Source organism: Rattus norvegicus, chromosome 16 (genome assembly GCF_036323735.1).
Source record: "Rattus norvegicus strain BN/NHsdMcwi chromosome 16, GRCr8, whole genome shotgun sequence".
In the NCBI taxonomy this organism is placed as follows: Eukaryota; Metazoa; Chordata; class Mammalia; order Rodentia; family Muridae; genus Rattus; species Rattus norvegicus.
In genome coordinates, this window is record NC_086034.1 from 71,159,723 (window position 1) to 71,179,088 (window position 19,366).

At 44.4% G+C, this 19,366-nt stretch overlaps 1 protein-coding gene and 1 pseudogene across 3 annotated transcripts; both read left to right on the top strand.

Moving 5' to 3' along the window:
- The first annotated feature begins 475 nt into the window (after nucleotides 1–475).
- On the top strand, nucleotides 476–12,460 carry Smok (sperm motility kinase). 3 transcript variants are annotated; one of them, XM_039094395.2, is made up of 8 exons: nucleotides 476–1,877; nucleotides 4,109–6,125; nucleotides 6,630–6,804; nucleotides 6,913–7,264; nucleotides 7,667–8,252; nucleotides 8,344–8,583; nucleotides 11,737–11,845; nucleotides 11,941–12,460. In XM_039094395.2, exon 2 carries the CDS (start codon nucleotides 4,131–4,133, stop codon nucleotides 6,093–6,095), a length of 1,965 nt encoding a protein of 654 aa, XP_038950323.1. In that variant the 5' UTR covers nucleotides 476–1,877; nucleotides 4,109–4,130; the 3' UTR covers nucleotides 6,096–6,125; nucleotides 6,630–6,804; nucleotides 6,913–7,264; nucleotides 7,667–8,252; nucleotides 8,344–8,583; nucleotides 11,737–11,845; nucleotides 11,941–12,460. The 3 variants fall into 3 exon arrangements, with proteins under 3 accessions (XP_038950323.1, XP_063131312.1, NP_001094414.1); NM_001100944.1 differs by having other exon boundaries at nucleotides 1,540–1,877; nucleotides 8,344–8,578; XM_063275242.1 differs by lacking the exons at nucleotides 8,344–8,583; nucleotides 11,737–11,845; nucleotides 11,941–12,460 and having other exon boundaries at nucleotides 6,630–6,806; nucleotides 7,667–8,326.
- Nucleotides 12,461–12,606: 146 nt separating this feature from the next.
- LOC108353106 (uncharacterized) lies at nucleotides 12,607–18,978 on the top strand (annotated as a pseudogene).
- The last annotated feature ends 388 nt before the right edge of the window (nucleotides 18,979–19,366 follow it).

Below are 19,366 nucleotides of genomic sequence, written 5' to 3' on the forward strand. Positions count from 1 at the left end.
GGGATTTCAACCCCGTAGGAAGAACAACAGTGTCAACTACCAGACACATCAGAGGACTGTGGACTAATGCATAAACAAAGAGTTTACATGACTTGTTGTTACTACATGTGTAGCAGAGGAATGTTTTGTCTGGCCTCAGTGGAAGGTATATCCTTGGTCCTGTGGAGGCTTGATGCCCCGTGAAAGGAGAAAGCTAAAGCAGCAGGAATGTTAAATCTTAACCCTAACACTATTACTAATGGTAATCCTAACCCTTTTAGAGGGGGGATGTAGTGAAGGAATTTTTACATTATATATACATATATAGTATGTATATATTTCTTTTCATATATATATATATATATATATATATATATATATATATATATATATATATATAAATATGGAAAAAAAAATTGAAAGAGAGTTTTCCCTTTTTCAGGACCATCTAAGGAATCCCAACAAAATGACATGTTAGAGCAAGAAAGCAGCTCTGATATATGCAGACAAATAATATATATCAAACATACTGTTTTCAACTTACCAATCTCCAGAAGTACAAGACTTCAAATAATTTGTTGATAAATTTCCCAGTCTAAGGCAATTTGTTGTAGATCAGGATGAGATTTGACATTTGAAAACTGTCTGCCTCCCATGCCTACAGCTTTTGCTGTCTGTAGGATTCTAGGCTGACCTTCTTTCTTGATCATCCTGTAGATGGCTGCCCTCTGTCTCCTGGAGTTCTCTGTCTCTGGTGAGAAATCTAATAAGAGGTTTTGGGTAGGCTATAACAAAACTCCATTCATCACAGTCCCACATACTTTAGAAACTTGTCCTAGGGTATTTGAGAAAGGGTATTTTGTGACAGACGGACAATGACAGGGGCATACTTTGGACACCAAGTATAGCCAAAGGAATGACTACTTGAACATTGATGTGTAACAGCCAGTTGTTAGCACAGTATTTTTGGTGCTATTGACAAAGGACATTGGAGCATCCTCTAGGTTCCCTTGCTTACTGGTAAATATTAGAGTCTATACCCAGTGAAGCTTAAAGCTTTGGGGCCTGTATTATCATTATCCATATTGCTGTTTCTATATCCTCTAAAGTGGAGGCAGTCTTTGCTGTGGTCTGCATTTAAAAAAAATTGCCTATAAAATTGTGTCTGATCACGTGATATCTAGCTGGTGATACTGTCATGGGAAGCTTTTAGGAGATGGGCCCTTGGTCTAGGAAGCAGTGTTATGACCTGGCATTGGACATGGATTGACCAGCAGTACAGGATGAACAGCCACATGTTAGCACTGTATACCATGCTTTCCGTGTTCCCTAACGTGTGAGCCAAAATGAGCCATTACATTGCTCCTGGTTAGGCACTTGGTAGCAGTAACTGCAGAGTAGCTAATACAGTCCTCTGAGGCAGGAGAATGCCCATCCCTCATTGGTCCATGTCTTGCTCTGACCTCACAAAGAACCATTGTGACAGATGGCAGCCACCTGCCTATATAATGCACTGCCCAAGGCTGGTTGCTGTCCTTCTAGTGCAGAGAGCGGGTTGGTGGTGATTTGTGAAACTTGGACTTTGGTAAAAATTTTGGACTCGGATACTGGTGAACGTTTTGGACTCGGATTCTGGCAAAGGTTTGGACTCGGATACTGGTGAACGTTTTGGACTCGGATTCTGGCAAAGGTTTGGACTCGGATACTGGTGAAGGTTTTGGATTCGGATTCTGGCAAAGGTTTGGACTCGGATACTGGTGAACATTTTGGGCTTGGATTCTGGCAACGGTTTGGACTCGGATACTGCTGAACGTTTTTGACTCGGATTCTGGCAAAGGTTTGGACTCGGATACTGGTGAATTTTGGACTCGGATTCTGGTTACATTTGGATTTCCCAGGTAAGCCCTTTATCAGTTACTTCTTGAGGTTTTCTGGTACTTTTTTTTCATTTTAGTTTCTTTAATTTGTCTTTCATTTTAGACATTCATTTTTACATAATTTCATTTCTTCATTAATTATCTTCAATTTGTCCTTTTCTATGTACACATTTTCATTGACTCATTTACTTTTTAGAGTTTTTGTTAATAAACATTAAGGATATATAGTAAGACATTTCAGCAAAACATTACTGTATATGCACATAATGTACTTTGATAATATTCAGCTACTCGGACAACCGGTACCCCTACCTCCTCCTTTCTCCTTCACATTCCTAATCAATTTCTTTTAGTGCAGGCCCCTTCCACTACCTATACTTCAACAGCTGGGAGTCAGTATCTGTGTGGGACTTGATAGGGTGATTTCCAGATCCATTCTCTTTTTAAAAGGCAATTTTACATTCCAGCTGAGCATGTGAATCTTGTCCTCTGTTTCTATGCATTATTGTTAATCAGTTGGTGGGTTTGCACCACTAGTAGAACTGGATGAACCCATCTTGATCAGGAAGTTTGGTTTATTAAATGTTCTTGAATTCTCTATGAGGTATTAAGCACTGGAAGGATTGTTGTGTCTGTGTTAATTATACTTATTTCTTGTTACTGTAAACACTTGGCTTCAGTATCTGCTTGAGTCAGTCTCAAAGGATAAATCTAGATTCTTTCTCCTTTCTATTTTCATGAATAGTTTGAGAACCATTGGTGTGGGATTTTTTTTAATTAGATTTGATAGAAATCACCAGTGAGTTTGTCTAGTCTGGCCTTTTTCTCTTTTTGTTTGTTTGTTTGTTTGTTTGTTTGTTGTTGCTTTTGCCGTTAAGAGATTCTTTTAAATTATTATGTCAATTTTGTTTCTTTTTTGAAATTTGTTTGAAATTCTGTGAGAATTTTGCATGATATTTTTGGTCATATTTACTATTTCCCCTCCTTCCAGATCCTCCACACAGATTTTCTTGCGCTTCAGATTTGGGTCTTTCATTTTGTTTAGTTTCTGACCATCAAGTACAGTTTCTCTTGTCCTTAGGCTCTTAGATATGTGTCCTTCCACAGAAGAGTGGTCTGCCCAAACTCTTCAGGGGCCACACCCTTAAAATTGGTAGCTCCCTGTCAGCTATCAATTCTGATGAGCTCATCATCTAGGTGTGTGATTTCTTGTCCACCTCCCCTCTTCATGCTGAGCTTTTGACTGACTTGAGCCTGAGCAGGTCACAATGCTGTAGGATCTTATATGTAACTGCCCTACTGTGCCCAGAGAGCACTGTTCCTCCTTGCCATCGACTGCCTCTGGCTCTTACAAACTTTCAGTTTAGATGTTTTCCCTCTTCTTAGTTCTTAGTTGGTAGTTTCATGTGTGTTTAGAGGTTCATCAATTTCTTCAAGATTTTTCCATTTCACTGGAAAGTTTGTAAAACTTCCCTAGTGATTGTTTATCTGAATTTCTTCTCTCTGGTGTGATGAATGCATATCTTCCTACTTCTACAAGTTATTTTGGTTAAGATTGCATCAGCTATATTTATTATTTTTTTCTTTTTTTTTCTGGGAGCTAAGGACCGAACCCAGGGCCTAGCGCTTGCTAGGCAAGTGCTCTACCACTGAGCTAAATCCCCAACCCCTGCTATATTTATTCTTAAAGTAAACAAATTGTTATGGGAGCAGTTTGAATATGCTTGGCCAAGGGAGTGGCACTGATAATAGGTGTCATGTATGATGATGTGTGGCACTGTCCAGTGGCTTTTGTTGTCCTACTCCTAGCTTCCTAGAAGAGTCAGTCTTTTCATAGCAACTTTCTGATAAAGATGTAGGACCCTCAGCTCCTCCTGCTCCATGCCTACCTAGATGTTGCCATGTTCTTACTTTGGTGATAATGGACTGAACCTCTGAACCTGTAAGCCAGCTCCAAATAAATGTTATCCTTTATAAGAGTTGCCTTAGTCCTGGCATCTAATCACAGCTATGAATTCCAAACTAAAAGAGCTACATTGGTCCTTGCATTACTTTAGTCTCCAGTTCCTCAATTCATATTCTGAACTGGAATTCTAATTCTTTTGGATTTGGCTTGTTCTTATATTTCTATGAGTTTGACATACATCATTAGATTATTTGGACCATCATTTTGTTTGTATCAGTACAGGAATTGACGGCTATAAATGTTTCTATTAGACTCACTTTCACTCACTTTTATCTTGCATCACTAGTTGGTGTGGACAATCGACGAAGATGAAGAGGTGGCAAGTGTGTCAGGACCTCAGGTCCAGCCCCTTTCAGGAAGATGCCTTAACAGATCATTACAGAATACTAGCAAGCCTTGGCCAGGGAGGATTTGGGGAGGTCAAACTAGCTTCCCATCTCCTCACCCAGACAAAGGTAGCTATAAAAGTTCTCCCCAAAAGCAATAAAAACCTCCTGCTCAAATCCGAAATTGAAATCATGAAATCCCTCGATCACCCCCATATCATTAAACTTTTACACATAATTGACACCAACGAAAACATTTTCATCGTCCTGGAGCACGCGGTGGGAGGAGAGCTGCTGACCAGAATTGAGGACTTTGGATACTTACCCGAGGAGGAGTGCAACAGACTGTTTAGACAGATGGTTTTAGCACTCCAGTACTGTCACCAGAGAGGGATCATACATAGGGATATAAAACCAGAAAACATTTTATTGGACCACAAAGGAAACGTAAAACTGAGTGATTTTGGATTGAGCACCAAGATAGTCATGGGTCAGAAGTTAACAACATTGTGTGGGACCCTCCCTTACTGTGCTCCAGAACTGTTTAATCTTAATGGATATGATGGCCAGGCAATCGACGTCTGGAGCTTGGGAGTTGTTCTCTACTATATGGCTACAGGGTGTCTCCCTTTCCAGGGATTTACCTATCAAGCAATAAAGCAGAAAATCTTGTCAGGAAGGTACTCAGTGAACTTCCGGTTGTCACCAGACCTCTGGGATGTGATAGCCAAATTGCTAACTGTCAACCCTAGAGAAAGGCCAAGAGTCCATGAAATTTTAAGATTTAACTGGCTTAAGAATGAGAATGAAGTTTCTCCCAGTTCATTAGGAGGAAACACTGACAGCCACCCTGACCCCACTATACTGGTCATGATGGGCGACATGGGGTACGAGCAAGGTCAAATAAGGGAAAGCTTGAGGGAGCGAAAGTTTGACCAGGTGATGGCTACTTACTTAATGCTCAGGGAGAAGGCATGCTCAGAAGACAAATCCATCAAAACACCTCATCCCACGCAGTGTGCTCAAACTTTGAAAAGCACAGGGTCAACCACGGAAAAGCAGACAACTCTGAGGAGGGGATCTAGTCTGCCTACCCTTACAACCTTCTATTTACCCAGCAAATTAGAAAGTCTTAACAAGGAAAAAAGAACTACAATGAGGCACACTATGCCACCTAACTTGAACTGCTTCAACAAATCAGAAAGTCTTAACAAGGGAAGAAGAACTATAGTGAGTCACACTATTTCACCCACCTTGAACTGCTTCAACAAATCAGAAAGTCTTAACAAGGGAAAAAGAACTATAGTGAGGCACACTATGCCACCCAAGAAGACAAGTCCAGTTCGAAGAATCTGCCCACGGCTTCACAAGTCTTTCGGCATGGGGAGTGCCTCGGAAGATAGCTCTAAAAGAAATTCTTCAGATCCATCACTGACAATCTTCTCCTCTCAATCATTCATGAGTGCATTCAAATATGGCTCTACCTATTCAAAGAGGAAGGCGTTCTTACAGTGTATCTTACATTATCATGCCTCCCAGGAAGAAGACCAATATAAGACCACCATCATACCGAGTGGAAAGCTTAACACAACTGTTCCACCAAACTCCCTTCAGGAGGACCAGCCCACAGGACACCTCCATAATGTGCTTACAGCTGGAGCAGTGGACAACAGGAACTTACAAGAGAAATCACCACCATTCTCTACCACGGCGACCAAGGGTGAGGGTCCTGCTATAAAAGAAAGAGAGTCCATCCCATCCTCCCCACGTGCTCCTCGGGAACAATTCCGTGGCAGGAGTCAGACTCCACCCAGGGCCCCCTTTAGAAGGCGTGTCTGGAAGACCTTGAAGAGTGGCTTTCTAAAAGGACTGGGGAGTTTATGTTGCTGTCTACCGATCCAAAAGAAGGTACACCCCGCCAGCAACAGAGTCCCACCTATGAAGTAAAAGGAGCCATGGAGGCAGTCGTGGTAACAGGTAGGTGTACAGGCTACAGTACACCTCTACCCTTAGGCTTTCATATTTTAAATAGTGTCACTTTTTAAAGAAAAAAACATTTATTTACTCTATGTGCATGGAGGTTAACTAGCCAGAGTCATTTATGTCTTTACACTATATCTGTCTTGGGGAATGGATTGAGGTCTCTAGCTTTGGCAGCATTTCATGGAACTATTTACTAATAAATGGTATGTTTTGAAATAAACGGGTTATAAGAATATACATTTTAAGGTTTGTTGATAACACATGTTCACACAGACAATCCAGTTCGACTGTATCCTTTGTGAGGACCTAAACCACATGGAGAGAGCAGAGGAGAGTGTCTGGAGCCTCAGTGGGAATGCTGGAAAACAGTGGCTGAAAGGATCAGTGAAACACTGGGGAGGAATGAACTTGAGGTCCCATGGCAGCACAGTGCCAGCAGAGCCAAGCATGAGTCCTGAAGTTTTCTCCTAAGTGTCCCCATTTTGTGTCCTTTTACAGAGCACTTGGAGGCACAGAGCTCCCTGCAAGATACCAGAGCACGAAGATCAATTTGCTGAGCGCACAGACAGGCACAGAAGAGAGCCAGGAAGTTCCCATGGTTGGGTGAAAGTCAGAATTCATCTACATCACAGTCTGAAACTAATGGACAACTCTTTCTGTCTGCTGATTAATAGTGTGTGTCTGGGTGATGTCACACCCTTCCCAGATCCCCTGAGACCTGAGGGCTGAGAAAGGGTTCTGGGAGAAAGATCTAAGCTCTTGATTTTCCTTACACTTCTAGGTTGGTTTTCATGATGGCTGCTGGTTCCCTAATTGTGCCTGCCAACTGAGGTGCTTCATAGGGCTTAGAAATGCTGAAAACAAGGTTACCATGGCATGCATGTCATCATCAAGAACACAAGCCTTACAGGACTTTCCAGGCATGGTGAGATCATCAGCTGCCGGTCTCCAGATGGACCTGTGAGACCTTAGAAGAAACAATGGGCAGTGGAAGCAGTGAAGGACCTCAGAGTGCCTGACCTGTATGTGCAACATAACTGTTGCTGACCAGATTGGAGCCAGAAACAGAGCGAAGATGGTGCACGGATGGTCCATCTAGCACTCATAATGGAAGGAAGAGTTTACACTAACAGGTGAGTTTCTTGCTTATGATCCAGCTCTCAAAACCATCCTGGCTTGTTAGACAGCGTGCATCTAACCCACCAAGATTCAGAAACCTTCACAACTCAACCCATTTGGTGAGTTATTATTGGTGAGCGTGCCTGGTGCGGTGCAGCCTGAGTCATCTGTGTGAACGCTTCTGCACATGATATCTGGACAGACAGGAACACACACACACACACACACACACACACACACACACACAATTTCAAATGTTCTTTGTCAGTGTTGCTTCTAGTGAAACTTGTTTGAAATGGAGAGAATCTGCATTATAAGCAAAGTAATAGATTTCCTGTTACTATAGTAATCCCTCCAAATCAGTTCTCTTGTCTACACCCTCATCTGAAACATTAACCTCTTCTATTGCTTCATAGGAAAAATGTGATGTCAAACACACCACAGTGCACACTATGGCAGGGCATCTCAGATCAGGCACGGTGAAGCCCACCATGTGTGTTTGAGTGGAGACAAGGGCAAGTCTGGAACATTGGATACTTGAAGTCTGAGCGGGAGCTGCTTCTGAGCATGACCATGGATAAGCACGTGGGGATGGAGAAACAACTAAGGCCCTCTGTTCTGATGACAGGGGACTTCCTTTGCAGGGCTTATGGTCTCCTGCCACCCCCCACACCTGAGGAAACTCAGGGAATTAAATGGTCAGATCTGTACTCCTCCTTACTCCCATACTCACCTATGCCCTGCCTTTCTTATTTTCAACAGCATCGAATAAGATCAAAGCTGTTTTCTCTCTGATGCCCTGTAGGGATGTTGCTGTCACTGCATTTGTCTTCGGGCATCAAGTCAAGTGCCTTTATGGGGTGTTTGCCCTATGACCCTGTGCTTCAGCTACCAAAGGACTCTTGATCTCACACTCAACAAGGGACAGAGCCTGAGACCAGCTACATCTGCATGGTGCTTAGGGCAGCAGATCCTCCTGAAGCCCTATGCACTGGATGGAAAGTGAGAACACAGGGGCTGCTCCCTTGCTCAAGACAAAGGAAAGGCATGATTGGCTAACACTTGTGATCTTTCAAACACCCCTTGTTTTCAGGTCTCTTTGATGTAAGAGGTCCCTGATGATGTGCAGAGAAGTAGCAAAAGAGAAGGAAGTCGCATCGTCACCCACCTGCACTGGAAGCGTCATGGGAAGTAAACTGTGTCCTGCTCTCAGGAACACCCAGCAGTTTTCCCTGACTGTTTGTTGTGCAAGAAGAGTAGATCAGTCATGGTGGAGAGCGTCCTCACTGGGAACAGTTCCTCTCTCCACCAGGAGTCATGTGATCCGTGTAAGGTGCATCTCAGGTCACCTCCATCCACCAACTCCACTTCTGTGTAAATGGGGCAAGGAGAGTCAGTTGGTGTTAATGCTCTCTCAATCACTTAGGAATTGACACCATTTTCCCAGTAAAACAAAGTCTCAAGAAATAGTGCCATATGCAAGATTAAGACATATATAACACTGACAGATACTGTACAGGGGCAGTGGGGAACACTTTTATTGGGTGCCTTCTAAAGCCGTGGCATCTACCAATACCTACAGAAATGAACCATGAAGATGGCCCATAGAAAACAGTTCTGATATTGAAAGGTTAAACAGTTTCTGATTTTAGGCATTGTGGGCTCGAGGTAATATCGGCCATTGAGGATATCCACGGAGAGCTGGGTTTAAGATATGCTTAGGCACAAATGGAACCAAGAGTCTCGTATGCTGCAATCTGGACAAATCTCTATGGTGTAAACAACTCTGAATAGAGAGGCTGTTTTTTTTTTTCTAGTAAACTTTCTCTGTTAGAACCACGTGTTGTGGTGTCCTATTTTATATCCGTATAAACATCCTGATTTTGGAAGTAGTTAGCATGTCTATCTTCCAAAGGCACCATTTTCCCAGTGGTGAGAACACCTCTAATCTGCTTGATGCACTGAGGTCTTCATCCAGTGCACTGGATCTCTGCAGTCTTCTTCCTCGAATCCTTGCCTAGACTGCATCCTAGAGACATCTCTCCATCCTGCTATTGTTTATCACTAGTGGAAATTTGTGTTTTATGCTTCAAGTGCGTAAATTTGCTGTCTGTTTCATAGTTTATTTTTCTCAGCATAATGTGCCTAGAGTCTATTCATGTTGATGACAATTCTCAGTATCCTTCTCCCATTTTTCCTATATCCCCCCATTATTTTTTAAGCAGGTCTTGCTGTATATCCTAGCCTGTCTTACAACTCATTGCCCTACTGCTCAGAATGCTTGGGACTTTGGTGACATGTTTGTGCCTCCTAAATTTGAAGGCCTAAATGCATTCTTCCTGAATAGACATGTGGATGCAGGACAGGCACCTTGTTAAAGGATTAGGTTTTAATTCATTTTGAAATGCTCCCATTACTCCCTATCTCAGTATCTTCCAAAAGCTCCTTATAATGGGACAGCGAGATAGTCCCCAGTACCTGACTTCTGCTCACAAAGCACTGCTGTTGTGTAGCATGGAGTCTGCTTTATCCACAACTTGTGTTTCTGCCCTGCCATTCATATCCTGTGGAGAAGGCAGAACTTTCTTCAGGGCACATGGATGCTCAGTGCTGTCCTGTGAGGCAGAGATGGAGAGCCTTCCATGATGACAGTAGCCTTGGCCTCCTGAAACCAAAGCACTGTGGGAAGAAACTATAAACAACTATCTCTTCCTGTGGAGGCACAGCCAGCACGCACCACTGGGCAGGTCCCTCTAGGTGGTGTGAGGGATCCTGTACTGTATGTATCAGTTCTCCGCACACTGGTTGACTCCATAGCTTGGCTGTCATGAATAGTTCTCTGGGACAGGACACAAGTGTCACTGACATTCTGACATTCTTTCCTTTGTCCTGTACCCAATGTTGGGATGCCTGGATCTCAGGGAAAATATACTTTCCCATTTTGAGGATCCCCACACGTGGTCTTAAGGGAGTTGTATAGATGTTTGATGTATCAGCAATGTGCAAGTATTTCCAATTCACACTCAGGCAAATTTTTGTCCTTTCACACTAGATTCATAGGGTAACCTTTATGAGAACTCCAATGGCAGCTGACTCTACTCGAACAAATGCACTTCAATTTGCAGATTCTAACCTATGTCTCTCCTCTGTCTGTTTCCCTACTTGTCCAATAGCAATCCCAGTGGACCAGGTCCTCAAGGTCTTCAGTCTCTTTGCAGTTGGTTGTTACACAGGCAGAACTACAGAACGAGATCCACTCTTCTACATTACATGCTGTTTTATTGTTAACAATTATTTGAAATTTACATAGAATATTCCATTCCACTCTGGGCTAAGAACAGAACTTGTTTCTGTACAGAAAGAAAGAAAGAAAGAAAGAAAGAAAGAAAGAAAGAAAGAAAGAAAGAAAGAAAGAAAGAAAGAAAGAAAGAAAGGAAGGAAGAGAAAGAAAGAAAGAAAGAGAGAGAGAGAGAAAGAAAAAGAGAAAGGTTACAAATGGATAACTAGAATTTGTATGAATTTTTGTCCCTTCCCAATCATCTCTTAACTGTGTGATGATAAATAATTATGAAGATGCTGAAACAGGAGACTGTTCAGCTACTTGGATCTTAAAATGTACTGTGGATAAATAGGGGCTCTATTTAAGGAATAATTTGAGTGCCTTTTAGAGGATTTATCTACTATTAGAGACCTGGGGAAAGTAGCAAAACCAGAAATAGGTGTCTATCAACTTCCGAGGTAGATGCCATGAAGTGCTTGCTGACAGGAGCCTGATACAGCTGTCTCCTGAGAGGCTTTGCCAGATCCTGACCAATATAGATGTGGATGCTTGAGGTCAACCATCGGACTGATCACAGGGACCCCAATAGAGGAATTAGAGGAAGGACTGAAGGAGCTGAAGAGGCCTTATCAATGAGAGGGGAGCCCCTTGGTTCTGGGAAGGCTTGATGCCCCAGTGTAGAGGAATGCTAGGGTTGTAAGTCAGGGATGGGAGGGTGGGTGAGCAAACCTCATAGAAGGAGGATAAGGGAAGATGGGATAGGGCATTTGCAGGGGGAAATTTTTGAATGGTGATAACATTTCAAATGGAAATATGATATATATCCAATTAAAATATATAATGAATAATCTAAACAGGAAAAAAGGGATAATTTGAATGCCTTCTATAGGATTCCTCTACTATTAGAGAACAAGGGAAGGTAGATATCACTCTATTACCAGAAATAGTTGTCTATCCCCTTCTGACATTAGAAAAGTTAAGATGTCATTTAATCAATACAGTTGGATCTTTCTGTAGCTGTGAGAATATGGTCCACCCTCACTACAGAGTTAGGCAATGGCTGAGAAGACTGCAAGACATTAATTAGCATCCCATCCACAGTTATAAAAACCCTGTAGGGATGTTGCTGTTACTGCAGCTTTGTGTCCCAAGGCGGCATGTCTAATGCCTTTACTGTATAAATAACCCTATGACCCTGTGCTGCAGCTATCAGAGGACTCCTGGGAAGACACGCAACAAGGGACAGAGCCTGAGACCAGCTACATCTTCGTGGTGCAGAGGGCAGGAGAAGTTCCTGGAGCTCTACACAGTGGAAGTAAGCTGAACACACAAGTGATGCCTCCTTGCTCAAGCCATGGGGAATGCACATGGCTAACACTTGGTGATCTTTCAAAAACCCCTTGTTCTCAGGTCTCCTTCATGGAAGAGGCCCCTGAGATTAGCAGAAAAGTAGCACCAGAGATACAAGTCGCATCATCAGCCACCTGGACTGGGAGCAACATGAGAAGTAACATGCATTCTGATCTCAGGAACACCCAGCAGTTTTCCCTGACCGTTTGTTGTGCAAGAAGAGTAGATGAGTCAGTGTGGAGAACTTCCTCACTGCGAACAGTTCCTCTCTCCAACAGGAGTCAAGCAATCAGTGTAAGGTGCATCGCAAGTGCCCTCCATCCACCAACTCCACTCCTGTGTAAATGCGGCAAGGAGAGTCAGTTGGTGTCACTGGTAACTCAGTCACCTAGGCACTGACACCACTTCCCCAGAAAAAAAGTCTCAATGCAAGGTCAAGACAGCAGAAGTATATGACGACAGATATTGTACAGGGGGAGGGGAAAACCCATTTTTTGGCTCCATTCCAAAGCAGTGGTATCAACCAATACCTACAGAAATGAACCATGAAGTCGGCCCATAATAAAAACGGTCCTCTGTATTTAAAGGTGCATGGTTTCTGCTTTTAGGCATTGTGTGTCTGAATTAACATTAGCTACAGAGGATATCCACAGAGAGCTGGGTTTAAGATTTGTTTAGGCAGAAATGTCTATCCTTAGAATCTTGTAGAAAGTGGCAATCAGTCTATAACCAGAAATAGTTGTCCATCACCTTCTGACAGTAGAAAACTTAAGAATGTCATTTAATTGATACAGTTTGAATTTTCTGTAATTGTGACAGTTTCTTACATGGTCTGCACAGAGTTAGGTAGGCCATGGGTGAGAAGACCACAAGACTAAATTAGCATCCTGTCAACATCATAAAAATCTGGAGTTTGCGGAGTTGGAAAGATTCATTAAGAGCCTTTTCTGCTGATAAAAGAGGCTGGCACTTCACCTCCCTGTACACACCCAGGGTGACTCACAACTGGTATAATTTCAGCTCCATGTATCTAACACATGGGCCTCCACAGATACCTTCACACACATGCACATGGAAAACTTGCATTGCACGAGGAAAACTTGCATCTCCCAAGTTTATGTTAAGAACACCTTTGACCGACTATAGGATTCCACTAAGAAACTCACGGTTGGAGCACAAGCCCTGAGCCTCAGAAGGCAAGAGCCCATGCTCTAGAGAATCACACAGGAGCATCTCTGAGGACAGTGCCATGATATGCCCAGGGTCACACAAAGACAAAATGGTGCTGGAGGAGCCTGAACAGGAATGCCAAAGATTTACCCAGCTTGTGTTGCTGCCTCCCAGTGCCAGAGACCACCATGCTTGGGTAAGAGCAAAGTGATTGTAACCTAGTAGATTTCTGTACGGTATGCACTAGAGATATCCGCTTGTGTGCTGACTGGAGGCACCATCTGTCAACTAAAACTGTTGGCTTATCAGCAAAGGGCTGGAAATAGGAGGTGGGACTTCCAGGACAAGATTGGAAATACAGAAGAGAGTCAGAGGTGGAAGACTCATCCTAGACAAATGCTTAGTTGTACCTCTGACATCACGGAGTGCTAACTGAGAACTTGGCAGAGACAGTTTAGTTTAAATGGGTTAAATAATTCATGAGATAGTCAGAAAACAAGCCTAAGTTATGGCCTAGGCATTTATAACTTAATAATAAGCCTCCAAGTGATTATTCAGGAACTAAACTGTAGGTGGGAAAGCCTGTGGCTACAGTGTGCTATGAAGACTGTTCCCTTCCCTCAACAAATTATTAATATCCATATTCAGGGGCTTGGTGATAATATATTGTCACCAATGTATTGTCTGAGTAAAAAGTCCATCCTGTCCTGCCCTACATGAATTCCTCAAACATTGGACTACATGTAGACAGCAGAGGGCAGTTTCCTGAGGCTGGGCAAGGATGCTAGAGAAGAGTGGTTAAATGGAGCAGTGGATTACTCTGGAGGAATCAGCCTGAGAGGCCATGCCAGCACAGGGCCAGCATACACAAGCATGAGTCCTCCAGCTTTCTGACAATAGGCCCCTTCTTTGTGGCTATTTCCAGTGCTCTTGGAGACACTGTGGTCCCGGAGGACGATACCAGAGAGTAGAGAGCATCTTACTGAGGATACAGACAGTAGCACAAGAGGAGAGAGCCACGTAGGAATTTCCAGTGGCTGTGTGCTATTGGGATTAAACTAGAGACAAAATTATTTTCTGAGGACCGAGGGAAGATTTTGGGAAGTTGTTCTGCCCATGTTCTTTCTGCCCATGCCCTGTATGTATAGCCATGCTGGGCAGCAGTTCCAGAATAGCTATGCCCCAGTTCATTGCTCTGCATTGGACTCAGAAGCCCCTGGATAAATGACCAAATAGTCTTTGTTTCTGGTCCTTAGAAAGGGGGAAGTGTCTCAGAGGCTTCTGTACTCATAGCCCTTGGCCTCAGCCTGCTGCTGCCCAGAGTCACCATAGGCTGTGTCAAGGGGTGCCTGGTCTAGGGCTCCTGAGATTCCTCCCAACCCTTCACTTTGTCTGCATGGCTTCATGGTTTAGTAGGTGGCATAGGACACTGATATCAATGCCAAAGCACCGCCATGGAGGCCAAAGTCCAACAGACCAGACATTTGAGCGCACTGCAGGACTGTGGCCAGCGTCAGGATGCTGCCCTGGAAGACACCAGTGCAGAGCCCTTCATCTGGTGAGGAGCCATAGCCCAGGCCTAGCAAAGGGAACTATAGACTTCATTGAGTTCTGCCTCAGCTCCTTATACTTCTGGGCACTGTGTGCCCAACTCACCCCCTTGTGGAGCTGTCACCCTGGGTACAGTTCTCAGGAGGAGCAGAAGGTAATACTGTCAGCTTCTCTATAGCCAGCTACAGCACACTGGAGACCTTGGAGAACAATATGGCTCTTAAGTCACATGAGCAGAAGGAGAAATGGGATTGACACCTCAGGAAGAAGCCCCTAGATTCAAAGAACTGCCCATCTGGAAAAATTTTCCTGAAGAAAACACCAATGGCTTATGCTCTAAGATCAAGAATCGACAAATGGGATCTCATAAAACTGCAAAGCTTCTGTAAGGCAAAGGACACTGTGGTTAGGACAAAACGGCAACCAACAGATTGGGAAAAGATCTTTACCAATCCTACAACAGATAGAGGCCTTATATCCAAAATATACAAAGAACTCAAGAAGTTAGACTGCAGGGAGACAAATAACCCTATTAAAAAATGGGGTTCAGAGCTAAACAAAGAATTCACAGCTGAGGAATGCCGAATGGCTGAGAAACACCTAAAGAGATGTTCAACATCTTTAGTCATAAGGGAAATGCAAATCAAAACAACCCTGAGATTTCACCTCACACCAGTGAGAATGGCTAAGATCAAAAACTCAGGTGACAGCAGATGCTGGTGAGGATGTGGAGAAAGAGGAACACTCCTCCATTGTTGGTGGGATTGCAGACTGGTAAAACCATTCTGGAAATCAGTCTGGAGGTTCCTCAGAAAATTGGACATTGAACTACCTGAGGACCCAGCTATACCTCTCTTAGGCATATACCCACAAGATGCCCCAACATATAAAAAAGACACATGCTCCACTATGTTCATAGCAGCCTTATTTATAATAACCAGAAGCTGGAAAGAACCCAGATGCCCTTCAACAGAGGAAATGTGGTACATCTACATAATAGTATATTACTCAGCTATCAAAAACAATGACTTTATGAAATTCATAGACAAATGGTTGGAACTGGAAAATATCATCGTGAGTGAGGTAACCCAATCACAGAAAAACACACATGGTATGCACTCATTGATAAGTGGCTATTAGCCCAAATGCTTGAATTACCCTAGATGCCTAGAACAAATGAAACTCAAGACGGATGATCAAAATGTGAATGCTTCACTCCTTTAAAAGGGGAACAAGAATACCCTTGGCAGGGAGTAGAGAGGCAAAGATTAAAACAGACACAGAAGGAACACCCATTCAGAGCCTGCCCCACATGTGGCCCATACATATACAGCCACCCAATTAGACAAGATGGATGAAACAAAGATGTGCAGGCCAACAGGAGTCGGATGTAGATCTCTCCTGAGAGATACAGCCAGAATACAGCAAATACAGAGGCGAATGCCAGCACAAACCACTGAACTGAGAATAGGACCCCCGTTAAAGGAATCAGAGAAAGAAGTGGAAGAGCTTGAAGGGACTTGAGACCCCTTATGAACAACAATGCCAAGCAACCAGAGCTTCCAGGGACTAAGCCACTACCTAAAGACTATACATGGACTGACCCTGGACTCTGACCTCATAGGTAGCAATGAATATTCTAGTAAGAGCACCAGTGGAAGGGGAAGCCCTTGGTCCTGCTAAGACTGAACCCCCAGTGAACTTGATTGTTGGGGGGAGGGCAGCAATGGGGGAAGGATGGGGAGGAGAACACCCATAAAGAAGGGGAGGGGGAGGGATTAGGGGGATGTTTGCCAGGAAACTGGGAAAGGGAATAACATTCGAAATGTAAATAAGAAATACTCAAGTTAATAAAAATAAAATAAATAAATAAATAAATAAATAAATAAATAAATAAATAAATAAATAAATAAATAAAAACAAAGAACTGCCCATCTGTGGAGCTGAGTAAGAACAGGCAGCACCTAGAGAGGGGCAGTCCAGGGCAGGATGAGGAACCCACTTGTGATGTTGGGACTAAGATGGTCCCCATTGCAGCACTCCAAACAGATGTGCTTCCAGCCAGCCCCTGGCACCAGATAGGCCCAGCCCAGAACCAGCAACAACAGTCCAGCCAGTCCAGCCAGCCCCAGTGGCCTCCCCTGGCTCAGCCTGCTTGGCACATTGATCACTTCTAATCTTGAAATGTCTATGCCAGCCCGGGTGCCCACTTCTGTTTCCAGCCAGATAATAGCTCAGCCAGACCCAGTGCTCACGCCTTGCTCAGCCCTGCATCCCACTTGTGGCACTTTCAGGCTCCAGGCTGTGCCTGCATTCCATCCAGGCTCCATGGCATCAGTACCACACCCACTGCAGTCCCTGCTGACCTCATGTCACCTCTGCTCATCTCTATTGACCTTTTGGAACTGTTGCCAACCTTTGTGATAATGGACCACACTGTGTCCCTGTGACCAGCCCTGTAGGGCTACCACAGGACAGCACTGCCCTCCCCCCACAGTCTCTGATAGTCCAATGCCTGCAGTGCTGGCCCCCTCAGACTCTGACCTTGCAACTGCTCGTCTTCCTACCTTCTGCCTTTCAGGCCACTGCTGCTGCCCCCATTGGGCACTCTTGGCCCCACGCCAGCAGAGCCAGTCCCATAGATCTTCTGGTCTAGCCTAGCTGCTTGTCACAGTCATCAGTAGGCCCCAAGCAGCCTCAGCAATTAGCGGAAAGCCCAGAACAAACTAGTCCTCCCAAGCCTGCCCTACTGAGTCCTAGACAGGCACAACAAGGGAAGTGCTCACATTTTAGCCTGGAGCAATTACACATACAATTACTCAAACAGCCTTTCGTGACCCCATAGAAGCCCCTGTGGTCACTTCCAGGCCCAGACTGGTCAAGAAAACCCCAACCATTCCTTCCTCTTCCTGATCGCCCTTCACTTGTGGGGCAGCCAGACCTGTTTCCTCAGACTGTTCTGAGGCCCCATCATCAGCTGAGATGGCAGTCCCTGCGGGGACTGGTTGCTCCATCACTCCTGGCCTTCAATTTGGGGCCATCCCTTCAGGCCCTTGAGGTCTGACTGGACTTGACAATCTGCCTCCAGGGTGGCCCACCAAGCCCCATCTGTGAGTCCTGGAGCCTGAGGCTTGTAGATAACTTCCTAGGTGAATTTGGTATGCTACAGTTGGACTGCACTAGTGGGAACCAGCTCTCTTTAAGCTTAAGATGGTTTCCCAGGCTGATTCCAAACTACTTTGGCTGATTGGGCCTATGGCATCAGAAGGAGAGATAAACTCCATGCCATCCCACTCTCCCCTCCACAGGTGTCAGGCCTCTTGGTGTTACCATGCTCCTCACATGTCCTGGGCGAGGTTACACAGCCACACTGAGGACTTGGAGCTGTTAGGATCCCTCAGCATCTTTTGGTGCCTCAAATCCAACACTGTCTTAGCAACTTAGTCTCTCATGCATGTATGCAGGTGTGAATGTTGTGTACATGTATGCCTGTATGTGGTAGACACGTGTGATGAAGGCCAGTCTAGGCCTCAATCTCCTGTTTTCCCCCTCATTCCCTCTTCCAACCAATGTATTCCCTGCCCCTGAACACAATGGCTTAAGTGACTCAGGGCCACTTAAGTGGTTTGGTTTGCTACAGGTCACAATTTTCTTGGCTGTGGGTTAAAGCTAATGTCTACTCAAAGATCCTCCAGCTACATGAGAGATGTGAAGGGGTGGCGACTCAGTGGCTGCTTCCCCACCTCTCAGGGCTCTTCCTCCACCTCAGAGGCATGGTAGGGCAACTGGAAGCCCCTCTCTGGACTCTCTACTCCATTACAACAGTGCTCAGCCCTGACTTTGACACCTGTTACCACGGAGACATCTTTGGCCCTGCACCTGTCCCACATCCCACACTACTTGTGACCAGGAGTTGTTTATCCCCTCCCAGTCCCATCTCAGGGCAGCCTCACCCTGGAGTCCAAGAGGCTAAACTGAGCCCCTGAAGGGGAAGTGACCAGAGCAGAGGATGCTACTAGACTTGGAGCTTCTGTGCTGGCTCCCTGGGGTTCTTTGGACTAAGTGGGCCAGGACCCCCAGTCTAACCTGGTTCCTGTTTACCCTGACGAGCCCTGTTCTGTTCTTTAGCCTCTGAACTGAGAATTTGGAACTTATTTTTCTGATTTTAAAAATATAAATGCCATGGAATTTTTATAACAAAAGAGGAGGGGGGGATTAAGCAGAAACTTCTGGTTTCTTTGGAAAGTTAGTTATGTCAAATGATGTTTTGCTGGGGCACATAGGTTAAAAGATGTCTTGCTAAATCAAACGCATGAAAAACATTTTCCTGGAGCAGACTCAGGTAATGGATGTTTTGATATAGCAAACAGGTAAAAGGACGGTTGACAAAAAACTATAAATATGACCCCACAGCCAGTGGAAAACAAGCATTGAGGAGTAAGGCTGAGGCTCCTGAAATCCCCTCAGAACTGCAATGCCTCTGCTCAGGAGGCTTCCTCTTACAGTGGTATGATACCTAAGCTCCCATATCTCATGATGTCCTTCCCTTGGGACACTGTCTGTCTTCAGAACTGTATGGTTCCTGGGACCTGAGTCTCAGGTTGCTCTTCCACTGGAGAAGAAATTCTTAAGAATCTTACTGTGCAGTTGGAACTCCTGGGTATCAGGCCTTCCCTGGTAGAAAGAGTGCGAGCTGGATCCTTGGAACTAGGCTTGACATGGTGAGAGAACACTACTACAGAATCACGTATGACCTTGAGGGAAG